This window comes from Lutra lutra, chromosome 16 (genome assembly GCF_902655055.1).
Source record: "Lutra lutra chromosome 16, mLutLut1.2, whole genome shotgun sequence".
Taxonomy (NCBI): Eukaryota; Metazoa; Chordata; class Mammalia; order Carnivora; family Mustelidae; genus Lutra; species Lutra lutra.
The window spans coordinates 6133039-6150351 of record NC_062293.1 but is presented as its reverse complement, the minus strand read 5'-3'; the positions used below and the strand labels follow the sequence as shown (position 1 = coordinate 6150351).

The following is a 17313-nucleotide window of genomic DNA, read 5'->3' as shown; positions in this document are numbered from 1 at the left end:
GCATCTGGTTCAAGAAATCAAGAAATGCCTCTCCTTGTCACTTCCTGTCTCTCCTACTGAGAAGTAAATACTCTTCTGGTTTTTACTAAGTCTTGTATTTTGTGCCTGTCCCACTAGACCAGGAGAAAGCAAACTATGGCTTGCAGGCCAAATCCTGCCTACCACCTGTTTTCCTACTCATGCAAGCTAATGGTTTTTCCATTCTTAAATGGTTAAAAAATTGTGAAGAATACTATATTGTGGCATTTTTCAAGTTACTTAAACTTCAAAAGTTTTATGGGCACACAGTCATGCTCATTTCTTTCCATATTTTCTGTGGCTCAAATGTGCTTTGAGTAGTTATGTTTCAGTAGTCGTGACTGAGGCCATATGGTCCACAAAGCCCAAAATACTATCTGGGGGGGGGGGGGGGCTGGGTGGCTCAGTCGGTTAAGCGTCCGACTCTTGGTTTCAGCTCAGGTCATGATCTCAGGGTCATGGGATCAAGCCCTGCATGGGGCTCCAAGCTGGGTGTGGAGGTTGCTTGGAATTCTCTCTCTCTCTCTCCCTCTGTCCCTCTCTCCCCCCTCTCAAAAAAAATCTTTGCTGTAAGTTCTGAAAACGTTAGCTATCATCAACATCAATATTATCACCTCCCATATACCTCTGTAAATTAGACCTTAGATCTCTGTAGAGTCCAGGGAGGGCTTCATTCTCTCCTGTCACCTCTGCCTTCCCCCTCAAGCCCCATGCATTCCCAGCCCACATCCTTAGTGCATTGTTCTCGGGCTCCTGTGGTGCAGTCAGGTCTGGTACCGGGGCTGCCCACTCCCCACTCAGGCCCGGATCAATAACAATGAGTCATCGGTATGGATTAGATGGTTTTGATCATTAGCCAGGACTGTGCCATGGGAGCTTTTCTGACGTTGCATTTTTTCATGTGGAGAATTAGCAGTTTGATTAATCCCATACCCGGACCTGAGGGCCATTTCTGAGCTGCTAATGGATTTCAAAAGAGCAGTAATAATGTATAGCAAAGCAGCAGGCTGCAGAGGCCGCCAACCCTTTGCTGTTCCAAGAGGACTGCTTGGATCCAAAACTCGGCTCTATCGGTCCACCTCCTGGCAGGAAACAGATGGCACGCTCAGAAGGGCTGACTGAAAAGAGTTTAATGAAGGAACTTTGTACCGAGGTGTGGGCAGGTTCAAAGGAACGGGGAAGTACCCCTGGCTACCAACGCTGGAAGCTATTACCACCCCAGGCCCCGAAGGAGCAGAAGGAGGGAGCAGTTTCAGAAGTAGTGAGAGCCCCTCACTGTAGGAAAGGGCGCCCAGCAGAAGCTGCGGTCTTTCGTAGAGGGAGGCAGGCTGGAGAAGAAGAGGGGGGTAGGGCATAGATCTGGGGGGACAGCGGAGCCACACCGGAGATGGGTTGTCGTCTGGGACCAGGCTTAGAGGGTGGCGCGGCCTGCTGTCTCACCTCTCTGTCCATCCCATTTGCCGCATTTAGCCGCCCCACCAGCAGCGCTGGCCTGCCCTCCACCCCGTCCAAAGGCTTCACTGGGAAACAAGGCAGTTGTGTGCTCAGAACATGACTCGCGTGGTCTCAGCCAGAGATGATTTCGCCCCCTAGGGGACAGGTAGTTGGCAATGTCTGGAGACATGTTTGATTGTCACAACATGGGTTCCTGGCATCCCTGTGGGCAGAAGCTCCCTAGCAGTTCAACATCCTGGGATGCCCAGGACGGGGGCCCAGTGACAAAGAACAATCCGGCCATGTCAGTACTACCCATGTAAGAAACCCTGCTTTGAACGAACTACTCTGGGCTCCTGTCATAGGCCTGGCTTCCTCCTCTGTCCCTCCGTCAGTCTCCAGCTGGGCCCATCCTTGTGCCCTGTCATTCAGCCACTCTTTAGGGTGGCCCCAGCCCTCGCTCCAGGCTGCCCACTTCCGGCTGACTCTCAGTGGTGTCTCTAGCCCGCTGCCTCCCTCCTCCGGCTGGCATCGGTGACACCCTGGATCCTTGCCTCCCTCCCAGGCTGCAGGCACTCTTCACAGCCAAGCGCTGCTCTTGACTCCAAGCCCTTGTACCTGCACCCTGTCCTCCTTCCTCTCCTCTCTAAGCCTGTCTGTCCTCCAGACCCTGAGCGCATCGCCCCCTCCAGCCTCGGCTACTCTCCCGGTAATGTCTCTCTTTGCAGTTGATACTTCTTTCAGGTCTGCCCCTTCTAAACATCATGGAACAAAGCAGACTTTTGCTAGAACTAGCCAAGGTCAAGCTCAAAGCTATTTACACTCTTATTTATGCCCTTATTGCCCCTGGAGTGCTCTCCCCACAAAACACATACACTTTGATTTCCCTGATGTTGCAGGTGTTGGGAGCGACTGAGCCTGTGGCTTGCAGAGGCTTCTCTGGCTGAGACACCCAGGAAGTCTGCCAAAAGTAACCTCCCCTTGTGGTCCCCTGGGAGAGGGCTCCTTAGCAGCCAGAGCCTCAAAGGACACAGGAAGAAGGAGTGGCCAGCCAATCATGGGCTCTCCTGGCACGTGGGAGGCCCTAACTGAGGGACTGACCCTTCTCCTTGGCTCCCCCTGCCCGCCCCCCCATCACCTTCCCTTAACCCTACAGAGGCTCAGACACAGCAGGAGAGGAATCCAGCTGTTTAGCCCTGAGATAAGGTCGGCTGAGGTCCAAACTGACCAGAACGCCCAGCTGCTGTTACTCCTTTCCCCCGGATATCCCTTAAACCCCAGAAAAGCAAGCAAGGCAGGTTATCCCCAGAAATCCCAGCTGCAGCACTCTGCCTCACTGGCCCCACTCCACCACCACCAGCAACCCAGCCACCACACTGGGGGAGGGCCCAGGCCCTCCTGGGGTGAGGACAGGCTAGCAGAAGCAAGAGAGCTAGGATTGGGCCAGGGAGGGGGTGCAGGGTGACTGTGCGGCCCACCCCTCACTGCAACCCCACCAGTTCGGTGATGGGAGGGGTCTGCACCATGAACTCCTCATAGCGATTGAGAAACAGCCTGAATCGAGCCAGGTAAGAGTCCTCGTTGTACGGCAGCTGCTTTTCACGGAGGAACCCGGACACCACGGGCTTCACCTGCCAGGAGACAGACAAGAGGAGGGGCTGCTGAGCCAGGACTGGGGGCAGCCCCCTTCTGCAGGGCTCTTCCTCCTCCCAGCCCAAGCTCCTGTCACCGCAGTGTCCCACGAGACTCTAGAGGAGCCTAGGGACAGCGGGAATTCCTGCCTCTCCCTTCCCAGGAGGCAAGGGAAAGGGGGGGGGCTTCTCCCCCACCTTCTCCCCACCAGTGTGCCCAACTGTATGACAGTCCTCCTTGGCAGAAGGGTTAAAAGCTGTAGTTCCCTTTGCCAAGCACGGACTGCGTGCCCAGCATTTCAGATCCATCTCATTTCACCCTGAAAGCCTGCCAACAAGCACTGCTCACTCTCATCACCCAGGCGAGGAAGCAGAGGCTCCTGGACATTCAGTTAACTTGCCCAGAGTCGCAGTGCGAGTAAGGAACCCACAAGTCTGTGAGGGAAACGCACACCGCTGCTGGTGCACAGGGCTGGCCTTCAGGGGACCTCTGACCAGGCCAGCTGGGGGACCCGGGCTACACTCCCCTCTGCCCTCGGATAGCCCCTTCATCACAAGCCTGCCAGCCCGACCGCCACCGACCTTCAGACACATGTTGTCAGAGAGCCAGGGGAAGAGGTGGTGCTCCACGTGGCAGCTGATGAGGGAGTGGCCGAACGCCCAGTCCAGCACCGGCAGCCGGGGCAGGTTCAGCACACCCAGGCTCATCATGTGAATCCGCCGGGGCTTCCTGTCCCGGGAAAACATGGGCAGCCCGATGTGCTGCAACAGACACGTGGGTCACACCCTCGGCAGAGGCCAGGCAGCCCTGCCCCCCCCCCTCGCCCCAGACATCCTCGCCTACCACCTGAGGACCCAGTGGGTCCCTCTGCCTCCCTCACTCCCACTCTGGCGGAACCTGGGGAGGCGAGAGGAGGTGGGGACTCTCCTTCTGTGCTCCCGAGCTCCATCTCACCCATCTCTGGGCCTCTCTCTGCATCTCTACAAGGAAGGGCTTGGCTTGGACACCCCTTTGGACCCCATGGTCCTGAAACGCCCGTGACTGCCCACCACTCACTCTCATGCCTCTATGCCTTTGTCTCATCCTAGAGAGACCTTCTCTGCTCTCTCTCTTTTCACTAATCAAAATCCTGCTCAGGGTTCAAGATCAAGTTTGTGCAAATTTTGCATTCAACAAGTATGGATAAGCGCCTCCTCTAAGGGATTCAGAAGTGATCGGGAGTGCCTGCTGCAGCAGGACAGGGAGGGGGCAGGCGTCCGGGCAGAGATGAAGTCACCATGGGCAGCGTGGCCAGTACTGGGACAGGGGCGTGAAGGATGCTCTCACCTTCACGCGTCTCGTCTTCATGTCCAGGGAGCAGAGACGCGTCCCCGTGGAAATGGCCCTGGGTCTGAGCGCTGAGCCCCCAGCCTCCCATGAAGACCTCCCATCTCTGGCTCCTCCAGCCTCGTGGACTGCACCGGGGCCTTGGTGATGGCCCACAGCTCATGTCACTTGGGCCTATTACAGTAAGTGATTAGGACCCTATAGGGAGATGGGGTCCTAATCACTTGTGTCTCCACAGGACCTCATCAAGTGCCCTAGGCAGAGAAGTTTCTTGAATCTTCTATCCCCAATCCACAGGTGAATGGCAAATGGCAGCCAGCGGTGAAGAGAAGCAAACTCTCTACCTGAAACCCAGACTCTGATAACCCACAGAGAGGTGGGGGCAGGAGGTGGGGGGCCGATGCCTCTCTCTCTTTCCCTAGAACCCCGAGTCTAGCCCGCGGTCCAGGTTGGGGAGGCCTCACCTGGAAGATGTTGACATGAAGGTAAGGATGGGCCAGCAGCGATCTGGTGACGAGCATGCACAGCAGGGCCGAGCCGGGGCTCCTGAAGCCAGACACGTTCAGAAGCAGCCAGTAGTGAGCGTAGAGGCCCAGGGAAATCAGCCCCAGCGTGCACACAGCAGACCTGAGCTCCACCTTCCTCAGACGCTCTGCCAGAGGGAGCAAGAAATTGAGTGTCGGGGTGGGGGGGAGGTGAGGTTTAGATCCCACAAAGCCGGCTCCCTGCTGGCCCGTGGGTGCTAGCTAGTGGGCTAAATAGGGCGATCTATTCATCCTCACAGCCCCAAAAAGTCCATTCGCCCCTCTTATGAATAAGGAAGTTAAGCAAGTTGACGAAGGTCACTGTGCTAAGAAGCGGTCAGTGCCATCCAGGGCTGACACCCAGAGCTGGCTGCTCTCCAGCCCCTCCTGCCGCCAGATGGTATTGCTCCCATAATATTACAGTCCCTCACATGCAACACAGCACAAGGCATCCGGGAAGTATTTTTACATCTATGACCTCACGATGCCTTCACACTCTGCCTTGAGGACCAGGTAAGAACCCAAGTTAGAGCGGTCACGTGACCTGCCTATGGCCCTCAGCCAGTAAGTGGCAGAGCCAGACCTGGCCCTGGGTGCAAGGCTCCTTCCGCCCTGCCTGGCTATCTCAGAAAGTGTCTGGTCTTAACTTGGGGCTCCCAGCCCTTGCCCCCACAAGCAGCCTCCAGGAAGGCAGGAAGGGAAGTAAGGAACCTGCTCTGGGCAGGGCGCGGCCCCGGCGTACTCACCGACCGCCACCAGCGGGGTTATGATGGGGATCAAGAGAGGAGCAAGGAACATGTACACGAAGCGGTTGAGGCAAGGCAGCCGCCACGTGCTCGAGTCCCCCAGGCCCAGCACGTTGGTGTAACCGTGGTGCATCTTGACGTGTCCGTACTTGGCATACTCTGCGCTGAAGGCCGAGCAGACCTGGAGGAGGGGTCAGAGAAGGCACCAGGGTCCGTGGCATGCACGGTCAAGCAGAGCAGACCCCCGTGAGCCTCAAGAACACCCACCCGCCCTGGGATCCTGCGTTTCCAGAGCCTTCCTGCCCTACACCCACATCTCTCCCCGAGCTAATCGGACCATCAGCGTTCAGGTGTCCATGACAGCGGAGTGGCAGCATCCACTTGGTGTGGCGATGCTGAGTGTTTGGAGGTGGGAGGCCAGCCCCAATGGCCACTCTGCCCCCGACTGCCTCAAGCCTGCAAGCCTCAGCGGGCCATTGGTAGGATCAGGCACGACGCAGGTACAGCTCCAACTGCAGTGACGTCATGCCTGATGCTCTTGGAAACATCGTGTTGTCACAGGGCTGCTGTGCATTCGAAGCCCCCCGGCAGCAAGGGAAGGGGTGAGGAACGGTCTGTCCGTGAGGGTGGCACCCAGGGCAAGGTGCCCCGGTGGGGGGCTAAGTGTGAACGTCTCCCCAGGAGTGACTCGTCTGGCACACACCCTTGCCCTTGTGGGATTCTTCCAAACTGCCCGGGAGCAGCCACCGGACAGCAGCTCCAGCTCCGGGACTCCAACAAGGGCCATCATTCTGAAGGCAAAAGAGGTACAAAGGTGTTTCTTATGCAGATATATGCAAATTAAAATGCAGATGTCAGCCTCCTCCCATATTTTATCCAGGCCGTAAGATCTGGCTGATTTTATGGAAGAGGCTGCCCGCCTGTTTCCAGAAAAACATGAAGAGTTTCCCAGTCCTGATCGCAGTGAGCCTCGCACCCCGTGTCCTGTGCTTTGCAGGAGCGAACCGTTCCATCTTCCAAGGCTAGCAGGTCAGCTGCCTTATGATCCGCAGTTGACAGAAGCAGAAACAGACACAGAGAGAGGCCATATGACCACCCCCGGTCCCTAAGGAAGGTGGCAGAGGGAGGAGTGGAACCCAGAATCCACCCAAGATAAGGCACAAGACCCCCGAGAAGAGCCACTGACTACAAGTGAGCAGAAACCCGGGCTTCTGGGTCCAGGTAGCAGAGGCAAAGCCAGAAGAAGACAAATCAGGGACGACATCGTCTCCATGCCCCGTCTGCAGGGACTTTCTCCCTTGGACTGAAATGGTGCCAAAATGTAGCTGGACACTCCCTCTGAAGGACACCGAGGGCCACAGCTAGTGACGTGACTGCCACGGTTTTACAAGAGACCCGTCCGCCAAACCAGCTCTGCCCGGGCCCCTCGGGAGGCGGAGGCTGAGAAGGTAAGTGTCGATGCTGTGCAGTCCCCCCGGGAGCAGGGGGAAGCGCTCTGCTCTCCCACGAGGTATCCGGCCCAGGCCTGCTGGTCTCCAGGGCACACGCCCATGGGGGCCACGTGGGGGTCCGAGTTACCACCAGAGGCTTCAGCGGTGGGCTCGGGGGCTGCAGCTGGGATCTGGCAGGACGTCCTCCGAGACCAGCCTGCCTCTGTCCGAGGCCCGCAGTGCGTGTCTTGAACTCCAAGGTTCTACCCCGTGTAATCGGAAGAAACAACTGTTTTTATTTATTCTTTTAAAGAAATTATGTATTTTAAAAAATATTTTATTTACTTATTTGAGAGCATGAGCACAAGTTGTGGGGAGAGGCAAAGGGAAAAGCAGAGTCCACACTGAGCAGGGGGACTGGCACAGGGCTTGATCCCAGATTCCAGGACCTGGAGATCCTGACCTGAGCCAACGGCAGATACTTGACAAACTGAGCCACGCAGGTGCCCCCACGCAGTTGCCCCAAGAAGCAACTGTTTTGAATTGCTCCTTCCGTGCTTTTCTGCTTTAAGGGCCCATGGCACCTGCAGGCTGCAGGGGGACAAAGTTGCCTTTCCTTCTGGTACAACAGGGTCCCCCTCTGCGCGCAGAAAGCAGCAGCCCACGGCATTCAGAGGAGCGTTGCCACCAACGACCCCGCGCCTGAGCAGGACTGAGTGTGGTAAGAACTTGGTCCCCCTGAGACACCCGGGTGGCTCAGTGGGTTAAGCGCCTGCCCTCGGCTAGGGAACTTGATTGGAATCAGGTCCCACATCAGGCTCCCTGCTCAGTGGGGAGCCTGCTTCTCCCTCTCCCTCTGCCTGCCGCTCTGCCTCCTTGTGCCCTCTCTCTCTCTCTCTCTCTGGCAAATAAATAAATAAAATCTTAAAAAAAAAAAAAAAGAACTTGGCCCCCAGGGATCTGGTGGGGTCCTCTGTCAGCCACTCAGCTACATGGCCAGACCCCAGGACGGAGGTGGGGGGCTGGGGGGATGAGTTAGCTACGTGTGACTCAGCACACACTTCCAGAGTCTGTGTGTGGTGGGCCTGTTTATGTGAATAAGAACAGATTTGGGGCTATTTCCATAACACTGGAATTCTTACTCCCATCTGGATGTTCCTTCCCTAACGGAAAGGAGGGGGTGGATTTGGGCTGGGAGAGAGGACGGCAGGCAGACCGCAGCGTGGCCCCTGTGCACGGACACCGAAGGGCAGGGGAGAGGCCCAGTGCTGCCCCGGGGAGCTGCGAAACAGACTGGCCTGCTCTCCAGGATTAGGCAGAGGTCTTGCCAGAGAGGATTCCATACAGACACCCAGGGAGGGTTCCAGAAGCCCCACGGCCGGTGCTGCTTCTTTCTTTCTTCCTTCCTTTTTCTTTTTCTTTTTTTTTTAAAGTGATCTCTCGGGGCACCTGGGTGGCTCAGTGGGTTAAGCCTCTGCCTTCGGCTCCGGTCATGGTCTCAGAGTCCTGGGATCAAGCCCCGCATTGGGCTCTCTGCTCAGCCGGGAGCCTGCTTCCTCCTCTCTCTCTCTGCCGGCCTCCCTGCCTACTTGTGATCTCTCTCTCTCTCTCTGTCAAATAAATAAATAAAATCTTAAAAAAAAAATAAATAATCTCTCTACCCAACCTGAGATCAAGAGGCACACGCTCCACCGACGGGACCAGCCAGGGGCCTCAAGGCTGATGCTGCTGCTTGAGGTGGCCGTACTCTGTGCCCCTCAGGAAGACTTACGGGTCCCAATCTCTTAGCAGCACTCAGGTGAGGCAAGTGGCCAGAGTGTGCGTGGGGCAAGGGCCATTGTAAGTCCTCTTGCTAAACATCAGGGACCCCAAGTCTCTCATCAGCCATTTCCTTCACTTACCTGTCTGTGCACTGAAACCTCCTCAGACCTCTGCCAGTGCCCAAAGATAATGAATAGCTAAGTTAACAGTTCGAGAAAACCTATTTTCTGGATAGGTAATATGTTTACATAATTCGGAATTCAAAAAGCCCACAGTGACAGGTCTCCCTCCTACCTCACCCCCAGGTCCCCATTTTCCTCCTAAAACCTAAGGGAGGCCCTTGATCTCTTACGTGTCCTTGAATATTTTAATTAATTTTTTTAAACAGACAATACTCTGCAGGATTAAAATGCACCCTGATAAAATTATGGTGCAGTCAAAGTTGGGTTATAAATAGGTCATTCTACTGGTTTGGAAGGGAGGGGCGGGACAAGACAGAGGATGGGCTGCCGGCTGCTGGAAAAGGAACAGGACAGGCTCTGGGAAGGGGGAGGGGCGAGAGGAGCAGGAGGGATCAAGGACTATGACCAGGTTTTGGGGGGGCGGGGGGCAGGCAGCTAGGGTGTGGTGGCTGGTGGCATCACTCCAGAGAGGGACACAGGGACGAGGGGGCAACAAGCACGGACCAGATGGGAAAGAAAGGCGCCTGGCTGTCCCTGGGCCAGCTGCTCTCAGGGAGGACAGGCCCTGGGCCCCCTTTGGCCCCTCTCTCACTGCTTCCCAGGAGCTGAGGCGCCCTTTCATGTTGGCTTCGGCGGAGGGGGGCCTCTGGGGCTCCCCGGGGCTCGGCAACAGTGTGTCAGATCATGTATAGGACACTCAGATAAATTCAAATTTCAGAGAAACAACCAGTTCTTTTCTTGTAGAGGCACATCCCAAATGCACCCCTGCCCTCTACGCATGAGGTACCCAGCACACACACACACACACACACACACACACACACGCACACACACCAGTCACAACAGCAAAGATGTCTGGAGATACGGCCTCGTGTCCCTGTCACGCTCTCTCTGTGCTCACAGGCTCACACCACCTGCTCCCTGTCACGTCCCACCGGCCCCGTCCCGGGCTGCACCACGAACCACGAGCTGAGCAGCCTTGGCCAAGCGGCTGATCCTCCCAGACCCATGTTTCCGCATCTACGAAGTGGAGGTAATAACAGCTTCCACCTTACAGGGAGGCGTGCCCACTAAATGCAGTAATTCGTGTGAGGTTCCCAGGAGGCGCCCAGTAGGTGTCCGCTGATAGAATCGGGATTTTTATAATTTCCGTGTCATTCATGTGTATCTGTTTCCCCACCTGACTCAGAGCCCCTGGGGAATGAGAAGCAGGTCTGGGTCACCGTTGTGTCCCCAGCACCCAGTGGAGGGCTTGGCAGGGAGGAGAAGCTCAGTGATGTGGGGAGCACTGCTCGGCCATTGGCACTCAGCCTGGACAGACGCTGTCCCACGCCCCCCCCCAAAGCCCTTCCTCAAACCGGCGTCCTCGAAGCTGGGCAGCCGCTGCTGGGCCCTTCCCTCAAGGCTTCGGTCCTCACCCTCGGGCGGCCATCCACACTCGCCTGGGCCTGCTCCAGGGTCCTTTGCCTCTTAGGGGCCACATGGGAGCCCACCGCGGTCCCCACCACCGGGAGCTGGGCTTTACAGACCCACAAGAGTCGGGATTGCCATGAGACCCCCTTCCTAGAGTCCTCAGGCTCATCCTTGAAGGAGCCACACCAAAGCTGGGGGCAGTGAGGTGGGGGCTGCTTGAAACTCCATTTGGCAGATCTACACATGATAAAATGGTGGAGACAGACAGACACACACACACACACACAGTACCAATGTCAATTTCCTGGTTTGGCTATTGAAAGACACTTACACTAGTGTCACTTATATAAATATAAATATTATATAAAAAGGGGTGCCTGGGTGGCTCAGTGGGTTAAGCATCCAACTCTTAATTTTGGCTCAGGTCACAATGTGACGGTCATGGGATCGAGTCCCCAGTCGGGCTCCATGCTCAGCACGGAATCTGCTTGTCCCTCTCCCTCTGCTCCTCCCCCCACTTGCTTGACCTCTCTCTAAAATAAACAAACAAACAAAGAAATACATAAAATCTTAAAAAAAAAAAAAGTGGGGGGCACCTGGGTGGCTCAGTCGTTAAGCGGCCAGCTCAGGTTATGATTCCAGAGTCCTGGGATCGAGCCCCACATCGGCCTCCCTGTTCAACAGCAGGAAGCCTGCTTCTCCCTCTTCTTCTGCTTGTGCTCTCTCTCTCACTGCCTCCCTCTGCCAACTAAATAAAGAAAATCCTTAAATAAATAGATAATTTTTTTTTTAAAAAGATTATAAATGTAACTAATGGGGGAAGCTGGATGAAGGGTGCACTGGACCTCTCTGTCCTATTCTTGCAAAGTCCTATGAATCTATGATTATTTAGAAACTAAAGTTTGTGGGTTTTTTTTTTCATAAAAGTATATTTTGTACTACAGATCTAGTTTTGCCCTCCAAATAAATTTTTTAATTAAAAAAAAAAATTAAAAATTCATAGTCAGGCATACTCAGACTAACAACCCTCAGGGTTCAGGTGCAGACAGAGGAAAGGTTAGGGAGCCCAGAAGAAAATAGCCACACTGAACTTGAGAACATTCAAGAATCAGGACCAGACTGAGGTTTCTGAGCTCTGTTTCCACCACTACACGGGCCCCCAATGAAGTCGCCTATGTGATACCCCCTCCCCCAGGGCAGAGCCGGGCTCCCTGTGCTTCCCCTGGACCAGCTGTGACTCCAGCCCTGCAGCACAAAGGAGACTTTAGAAGGAGGGTTTTAAGTTGAGACACACTAAAGAATTTAGTGACTGGCTTGACCTGTTCCTCCCCACTCAGAAAGCATCTTGATTGCGAGTGAAATACAGGGAAGTTCTTAAAACCCTCTGATTTGGGGACATCAATCCTTCCCAAGCCGCAGGATTTAAACCAAGGATGGCCCTGCCCCCCTCCACCCTGCCCCAGCCTTCCTGGGGACCGTAGGACAAAGAGGGGCAGGTGCTCCTGTGGGGAAGGCCATGGCCATCAGTGGACGGGGGAGAGGTTCAGAGGCTCACTAGCAAGAGAAATAGAACTTTCTCCTGCAGACCAGAAGTGGGTCTTCGGAGGGAAGTTCACTCCAGTGTGGGGAGCTGTGTATGATTGAGGTTACCTCAATGAAACAGCAACTAGAATGTCATCGCCCTGTCCATCCTGCCTGCCCCTCCCCCCAGATCCAAGCAGTCAGAAAGGGCCTGGCCCTTGTCCCACCCCTGGCTCAAGCCAGCAGACCCTTCGAGAAACCTGCCCAAAGCTGGGTGCCCAGGGACACCAGTGACACTCGCTGACTCCTGGGGCTCCAGACTAGAGAACTAGATCATTCTGTAGTGATGATGGCTCCTGAGGGTCAAGGTTTGGGCAGAACGCCGGCAGCCGATGAGAGAAGGACCAAAGAGTGAAGATAACAGGACGTGGCAGAAGTGGGGAGTCAGGGGTCCAGGAGGGTCCCGGGGAGCGAGAACTTGACCTTTGTGCCATGCAAAGAACAGGGGGTGGGCCAGAGCCTCAGCAAACAGTGCCCTCAGCACACACACACACACACACACACACACACACAGGCCCACATACTCACACACTCACACACTTGGTCTGTCCAGCTTTGCATAATGCATGAACTTTCTGTTCAACACGAACAGCACTAATGCACAGGAACAACAAAACTGCTAACCCTCTCCTTGCAGCGGACCTCACGTTCCCTCCAGAAAAAAAAAAAAGAACAACCCCAACATTTGGTGAGAATCCAAGAGTCAGGCCCAGGCCCTAAATCCAGGTCTCCGTGGTCCCATTTAAGCCTCGCACGGGCTCCACCAGCCAGTGATATCATGATTCCTGTTTATCAGATGAGGAAGCCAACCATGAATTAAGTAACTTGCCCCCGGTCAGGTGGCTGGCAGGGCTGCGCATGTGGCTTCCCCTGCAGTCATGCCCCAAGCCCAGCACCCTCCCTGAGAACCCCATTTGCCCCACTAATGCCAGCGGTAGGGGGAGTCCCGCGCCCCACACTGGAAAGCAGACCCTCCCCAGGGGCGTAGCCCGAACCACACAGTGTGGGGCAGAAAAACACATCCTGCTTCAGTCTCCACAGGAGGTAAGAACCAAGCCTCCTCCACCACAAATGACTCCTAGGCCTCTAGATGGTGACCCTTCATTAGCCGGCTTTCCCTTGTCCCCACATCACCTGCAGAGTCATCATCAACCAATACTGATGAAATGCCCACTGAGAGCTCGGCCCCATGCCAAGAGCTGAACCTACAAAGAGGTAAAGATGAGGCCACCGCCCTGGGGCTCGTGGGGACAAGAGAGCCTGCAGCCACCAAGCTGCCTGGGTCAGACACTGATTACACACCAGCTCTTCCGCTGGGGAGCCTGGGGAGTAGAGGGGTGGGGGGGGTGGGGCGCTCTCCTCCAACAAGCCCGGGCCTCCAGGGCATTCAGCTGCGCTGGGAACTTTGAGGACACAGTCATCTCTCTGTACCGCCAAATCCCCTGTCGTAACAGTCCAAAATCCATAACACCTACTCACCATGGCTGCCGCCAGGGCTCCTGGCACACAGGACAGCTTTGAAAGGGCCACAGAGAGCTCATTCTACCCATTGTGTCCCCAGCTTCTCCCCTGCCCCTGACTACAAGCTATGGGACATCTGACCCCAGCTCCAGGCCTCAGAGACTAGGGAGCATCAGCGCCCAGGGGTTCCCTGGGAAGGGAAGCCACTTGAAATGGACCCTGAAGACCGGGAACCTGTTGGGCTTCTCTTGTTGTTAGCACGTTAGAAATGTGTGCCGGTGGGAGAGGAGGGGAGGGGAGAAAGGGGGAATGGAGAACCCTAGGTAGGAAATGTGTAACTTTATGAAATGTCATCTGTGAGTCTGCACATGCACGTAGAGGCCTTAATAAAGTAATATAAAGTCTGGGAAGCCTGGCTGTCTCAGTCTATTAAGCGTTTGCTTTCAGCTCAGGTCATGATCTCACCCAGGGTCTTGGGATGGAGCCCCGCATAGGGTTCCCTGCTCTGCAGGGAGTCTGCTTCTCCCTCTGCCTCTGCTGCTCCCCCTGCTTGTGCTCGCTCTTTCTCTATCTCTCTGACAAACAAATAAATCAAATCTTTTTAAAAATTGTGTCAAGTTACTATTTGAGTTCATTGGTCACAGTAAGCCACAGCAGAAAAGGACTGCTTCTGGTGCCCGCTCTCATGTTTGCTCCTAAGGGACCTGGGCGGCCAGGTGAGGATGTACCTGGAAGGGGGCGGGGAGGGGGCAAGTTGCACAGAGGAACCAGAAAGTCCTGACTCCAGTCCAGAGAAAAGGACAACCTGGCCAGAAGCCTCTGGCTATGTCTGTAGGGGAAAAAGGTGAAGCAGAAAGAGGAGGGAACAGTTCAGGGGAAGCAAAGGTCAGGAGAGCAGGGGCTCCTCAGGCTGGCTCTGCCTTGCCAGGCGTCAGAGGGGTGCATGGTCCAGAGCTGGGACACCGTCAGGCCCCTGTTCCCCCTCCCTCTCTGTCAGGGGTTCACAATTTACTTCCTGACTGTGAAACCAGGAAACCTCAAAGGTTGTAGCCGGGTCCACTGGGTCCTGTGCCACAGAGAGGCAAGGAGATGCCCCCTGGAGAAACAGGGGTGCCCAGGCCAGGTCCCCTGCCGTAGGGGGATGTGCACCCGTTCCTCATGCAGCTCTCCACCCCTTCAGCGTGGACGCCTTCTGCCCTCTCGAGGGCCAGCCCAGCTAGGCTCACCTCCACAAAGAACAGCTCCCAGATCTTGCTCCAGCCTTTGGACTCTGTGAGCGCCCCGTGAGTGGCCAAGTGGCTGCCCTTGACAGTGAGTGTGTAGTGGCTCATCCCCAGGATGGTAATGCCCAGCCCCAGGGCCACGACATTCTCAGAGCGCAGGCATAAGAACCCTGTATGGAGGAAGGAGAATGGGGATGGGGGGATGGGGGTAGGCAGGGTTTTCCTCCAGGTCTTGGAGATCTGGGATCAAATACCCTGGCCCCCACCCCTACAGCCCAGGCCAAAGTGGGCCAGGGGCTTGGGGGCTGCCACAGGCAGAGTGAGCCAGATCCCAACCAGGAAAGGTCCAGGGGAAACCCCATCCCTGGTGTCCCCATGGAACATCCTCCCCTCCCCCAGTCCCTCTCATCCCTCTCAACTCCTCCTCCCCCCAACCCAACCGCCCTTCAGGCCCTTGGGCCACCTTCCTCCTCCAGTGCCCCCTTCCTCTGGGGACTAGGGCAGGACACTGCCACCAGACTTTGGGATTTGGGGTGAACCCCTCCTTCCTGGGGTCCCTGGCACGCACCATCTCCTCCATGCCCCAATCCCCAGCCTCTCCACCACCCTACCCCGCACCCCGCTCCGCGGCCGCAGCCCGGCCCGCTGTCACCCTGTCCCGTGTTCCTTACCGGCCGGCAAGGCGAGAAGGCTGAGCGCGAGGATGGCGCAGTCCACGCCGTGGCGCTCCCACCACGAGCTCGCCCTCTCCACGTCCCGGACCAGCGCCTCCAGCTCACCCAGTAGCGCCTCGCCCCCGCCGTTCCCCAGGGGGGCGTCCGGAGCCGCCTCCATGGGCTCCGCGCGCCCGACGGCCACCAGAGCGACCCAGGAGGACTCCGGGACCTTCTGCGGCGCCCCGCGAGGCGCACGACGCGAGCAGGGGCGGGCCGGGGCGGAGTCACGCGCCAGCCGGGGACACCCGCCCTCGGTGTCACGGTGCGTGCTGGGCACCCGAGCGCCTCCTGCGGCGCGCGGCGGCCACCCGGCCCGACCCGGGATCGCCTTCCCGGCTGGAGAGACCAGAAACGCCGCAGGAGGAGCGGGCGGATGCGTGCTGGCGAGGAGCGAGAACCAGCCGGGGCTGGAGGGAACGCGGCGACCCCCGCGGAGGAGGGTGGCGCGGAGACCCCCATGGAGAGCCCCCCCAGGACCTTCTCTGACCGCCTGACTTCAGGCACCTTCCTCGCGTTCTCCCGTCCCTGTACCTGCACCCTCTCGAGTCCGCTGTAGCGTTTTTATCCCCCAGCCGTGTATTTTCTTAGTAGCGCTTAGCGGATTCCCACATGTGACCCGGGCCTGTCTCCACCAGCCGGCTGGTGTCTGCCGACCCTTCCCTTTGCCGCTCTCGCTCGGGCTGCGTCTTTAGTAACTAGAGCGGTTCTTGGCACAGAAACGTTCTTGAATTTGTGGGGCAGAAAGTTCAAGGACTCACTCTTTCCAGACAGATGGGGTGTGGGGTCCCTCTGGTCCTTGACTTTAGCAAAGGTGACCCAGGGAGAACTGGCTCTCCAGTCTAGCGGAGTGAGAAACTCTAAAAGGAATAACCACAGAGGAAGGCATAACTCTAGAGAAAAGACACTCAGAGGTCATCATTCCAGGTGGATCCCTCTGCAATTCCACTAGCTCAGGGGCGCTCAGGGTCATGCAAGCAGCACCTAGTCTGTGCTCTGCAGACTCCCTTCCCAGCATCTGGGGCTCTGTTCGCCTTTCTCTTTTTGGGTTTACGTTCCCCCTGGTTTCATACTGGGTCCCTTTCAAAATGAGGTCTGGCATGGCAAGGGCAGCAGAATTTCAGAGAAGATCTTTGGGAAGGAGAAAGAAAAGCAGGAGGAGGAGAGAGGTGGAGGAGAGCCCTGGGAGGAGGGTAGGGACCCTAATGACCGACTCCTGCTGCCTACAGTGACATCTCCCTTCACGGGTTCCTATGAGCTTCTCCCTCCAATTCTGCGTAAAAGGGTAAGATTTCTTGACCAGGTCAGTGTTCCAAGGGCCTAGCATCTAATAGACCAATTCTCACCACACGTAGATGCGCACACACAGACACACACATGTGTGTGTTTCACCATTGGCCTCCACGTCCTTATTAAGTTTTATGTTTGCCCACAACTCTGCAAGGATGACATCATCCCCGTCTAATCCATGGAGGCCCTGAGAGATGAACTGATCTGCCCAGTATCCACCCCAAAGTCACTAAATGACAGAACTAGAACTCAAATCCAGGGTGTCTCCTCCAAATTCAATTATCTTTTGTTTATATCAGATTATTTTTTAGGATTTATTTATTTATTTATTTAAGATAGAGGGAGAGTGAGAGAGCGAGAGAGAGAGCATGCATGAGCAGGGGAGACGGGGAGGAGGGGAAGGGCAGAGGAAGAGGGAGAAGCAGGCTCTCCACTGAGCAGGAAGCCCGACACAGGGCTCCATCCCGGGACCCTGGGATCATGACATGAGCTGAGGTCAGACGCTTAACTGACTGAGCCACCCAGGAGTCCCTTTATATCAGATTCTTAAGACAGAGAAGGAAGAGGTGTCTTTCCCCC

At 56.1% G+C, this 17313-nt stretch overlaps 1 protein-coding gene and 1 long non-coding RNA gene across 2 annotated transcripts; one reads left to right on the top strand and one right to left on the bottom strand.

The window, feature by feature from the left end:
* Positions 1 to 1133: 1133 nt before the first annotated feature.
* On the bottom strand, positions 1134 to 15655 carry FADS6 (fatty acid desaturase 6). The gene is made up of 6 exons (XM_047707035.1): positions 15403 to 15655; positions 14735 to 14901; positions 5681 to 5861; positions 4875 to 5062; positions 3666 to 3845; positions 1134 to 3083 (listed from the first exon to the last, which is right to left on the bottom strand). The coding sequence occupies exons 1-6, from the start codon at positions 15563 to 15565 to the stop codon at positions 2934 to 2936; spliced, it is 1029 nt and encodes a 342-aa protein (XP_047562991.1). The 5' UTR covers positions 15566 to 15655; the 3' UTR covers positions 1134 to 2933.
* LOC125087105 (uncharacterized) lies at positions 6630 to 10924 on the top strand. Its single transcript, XR_007123354.1, has 3 exons — positions 6630 to 7128; positions 7742 to 7831; positions 9957 to 10924. It is a non-coding gene; the product is annotated as an uncharacterized LOC125087105 (long non-coding RNA).
* Positions 15656 to 17313: the final 1658 nt, after the last annotated feature.

Coding starts and splice junctions, on each gene's coding strand:
- FADS6 (XM_047707035.1), bottom strand. CDS start 15,565: ATGGAGGCGGCTCCGGACGCCCCCCTGGGGAACGGCGGGGGCGAGGCG. Junction 5,862..14,734: donor GGGAGCTGTTCTTTGTGGAG/GTGAGCCTAGCT, acceptor CCCCTCCTCCAG/GTCTGCTCGGCCTTCAGCGC. Junction 3,846..4,874: donor TTCATGTCAACATCTTCCAG/GTGAGGCCTCCC, acceptor TGTCTGTTGCAG/CACATCGGGCTGCCCATGTT.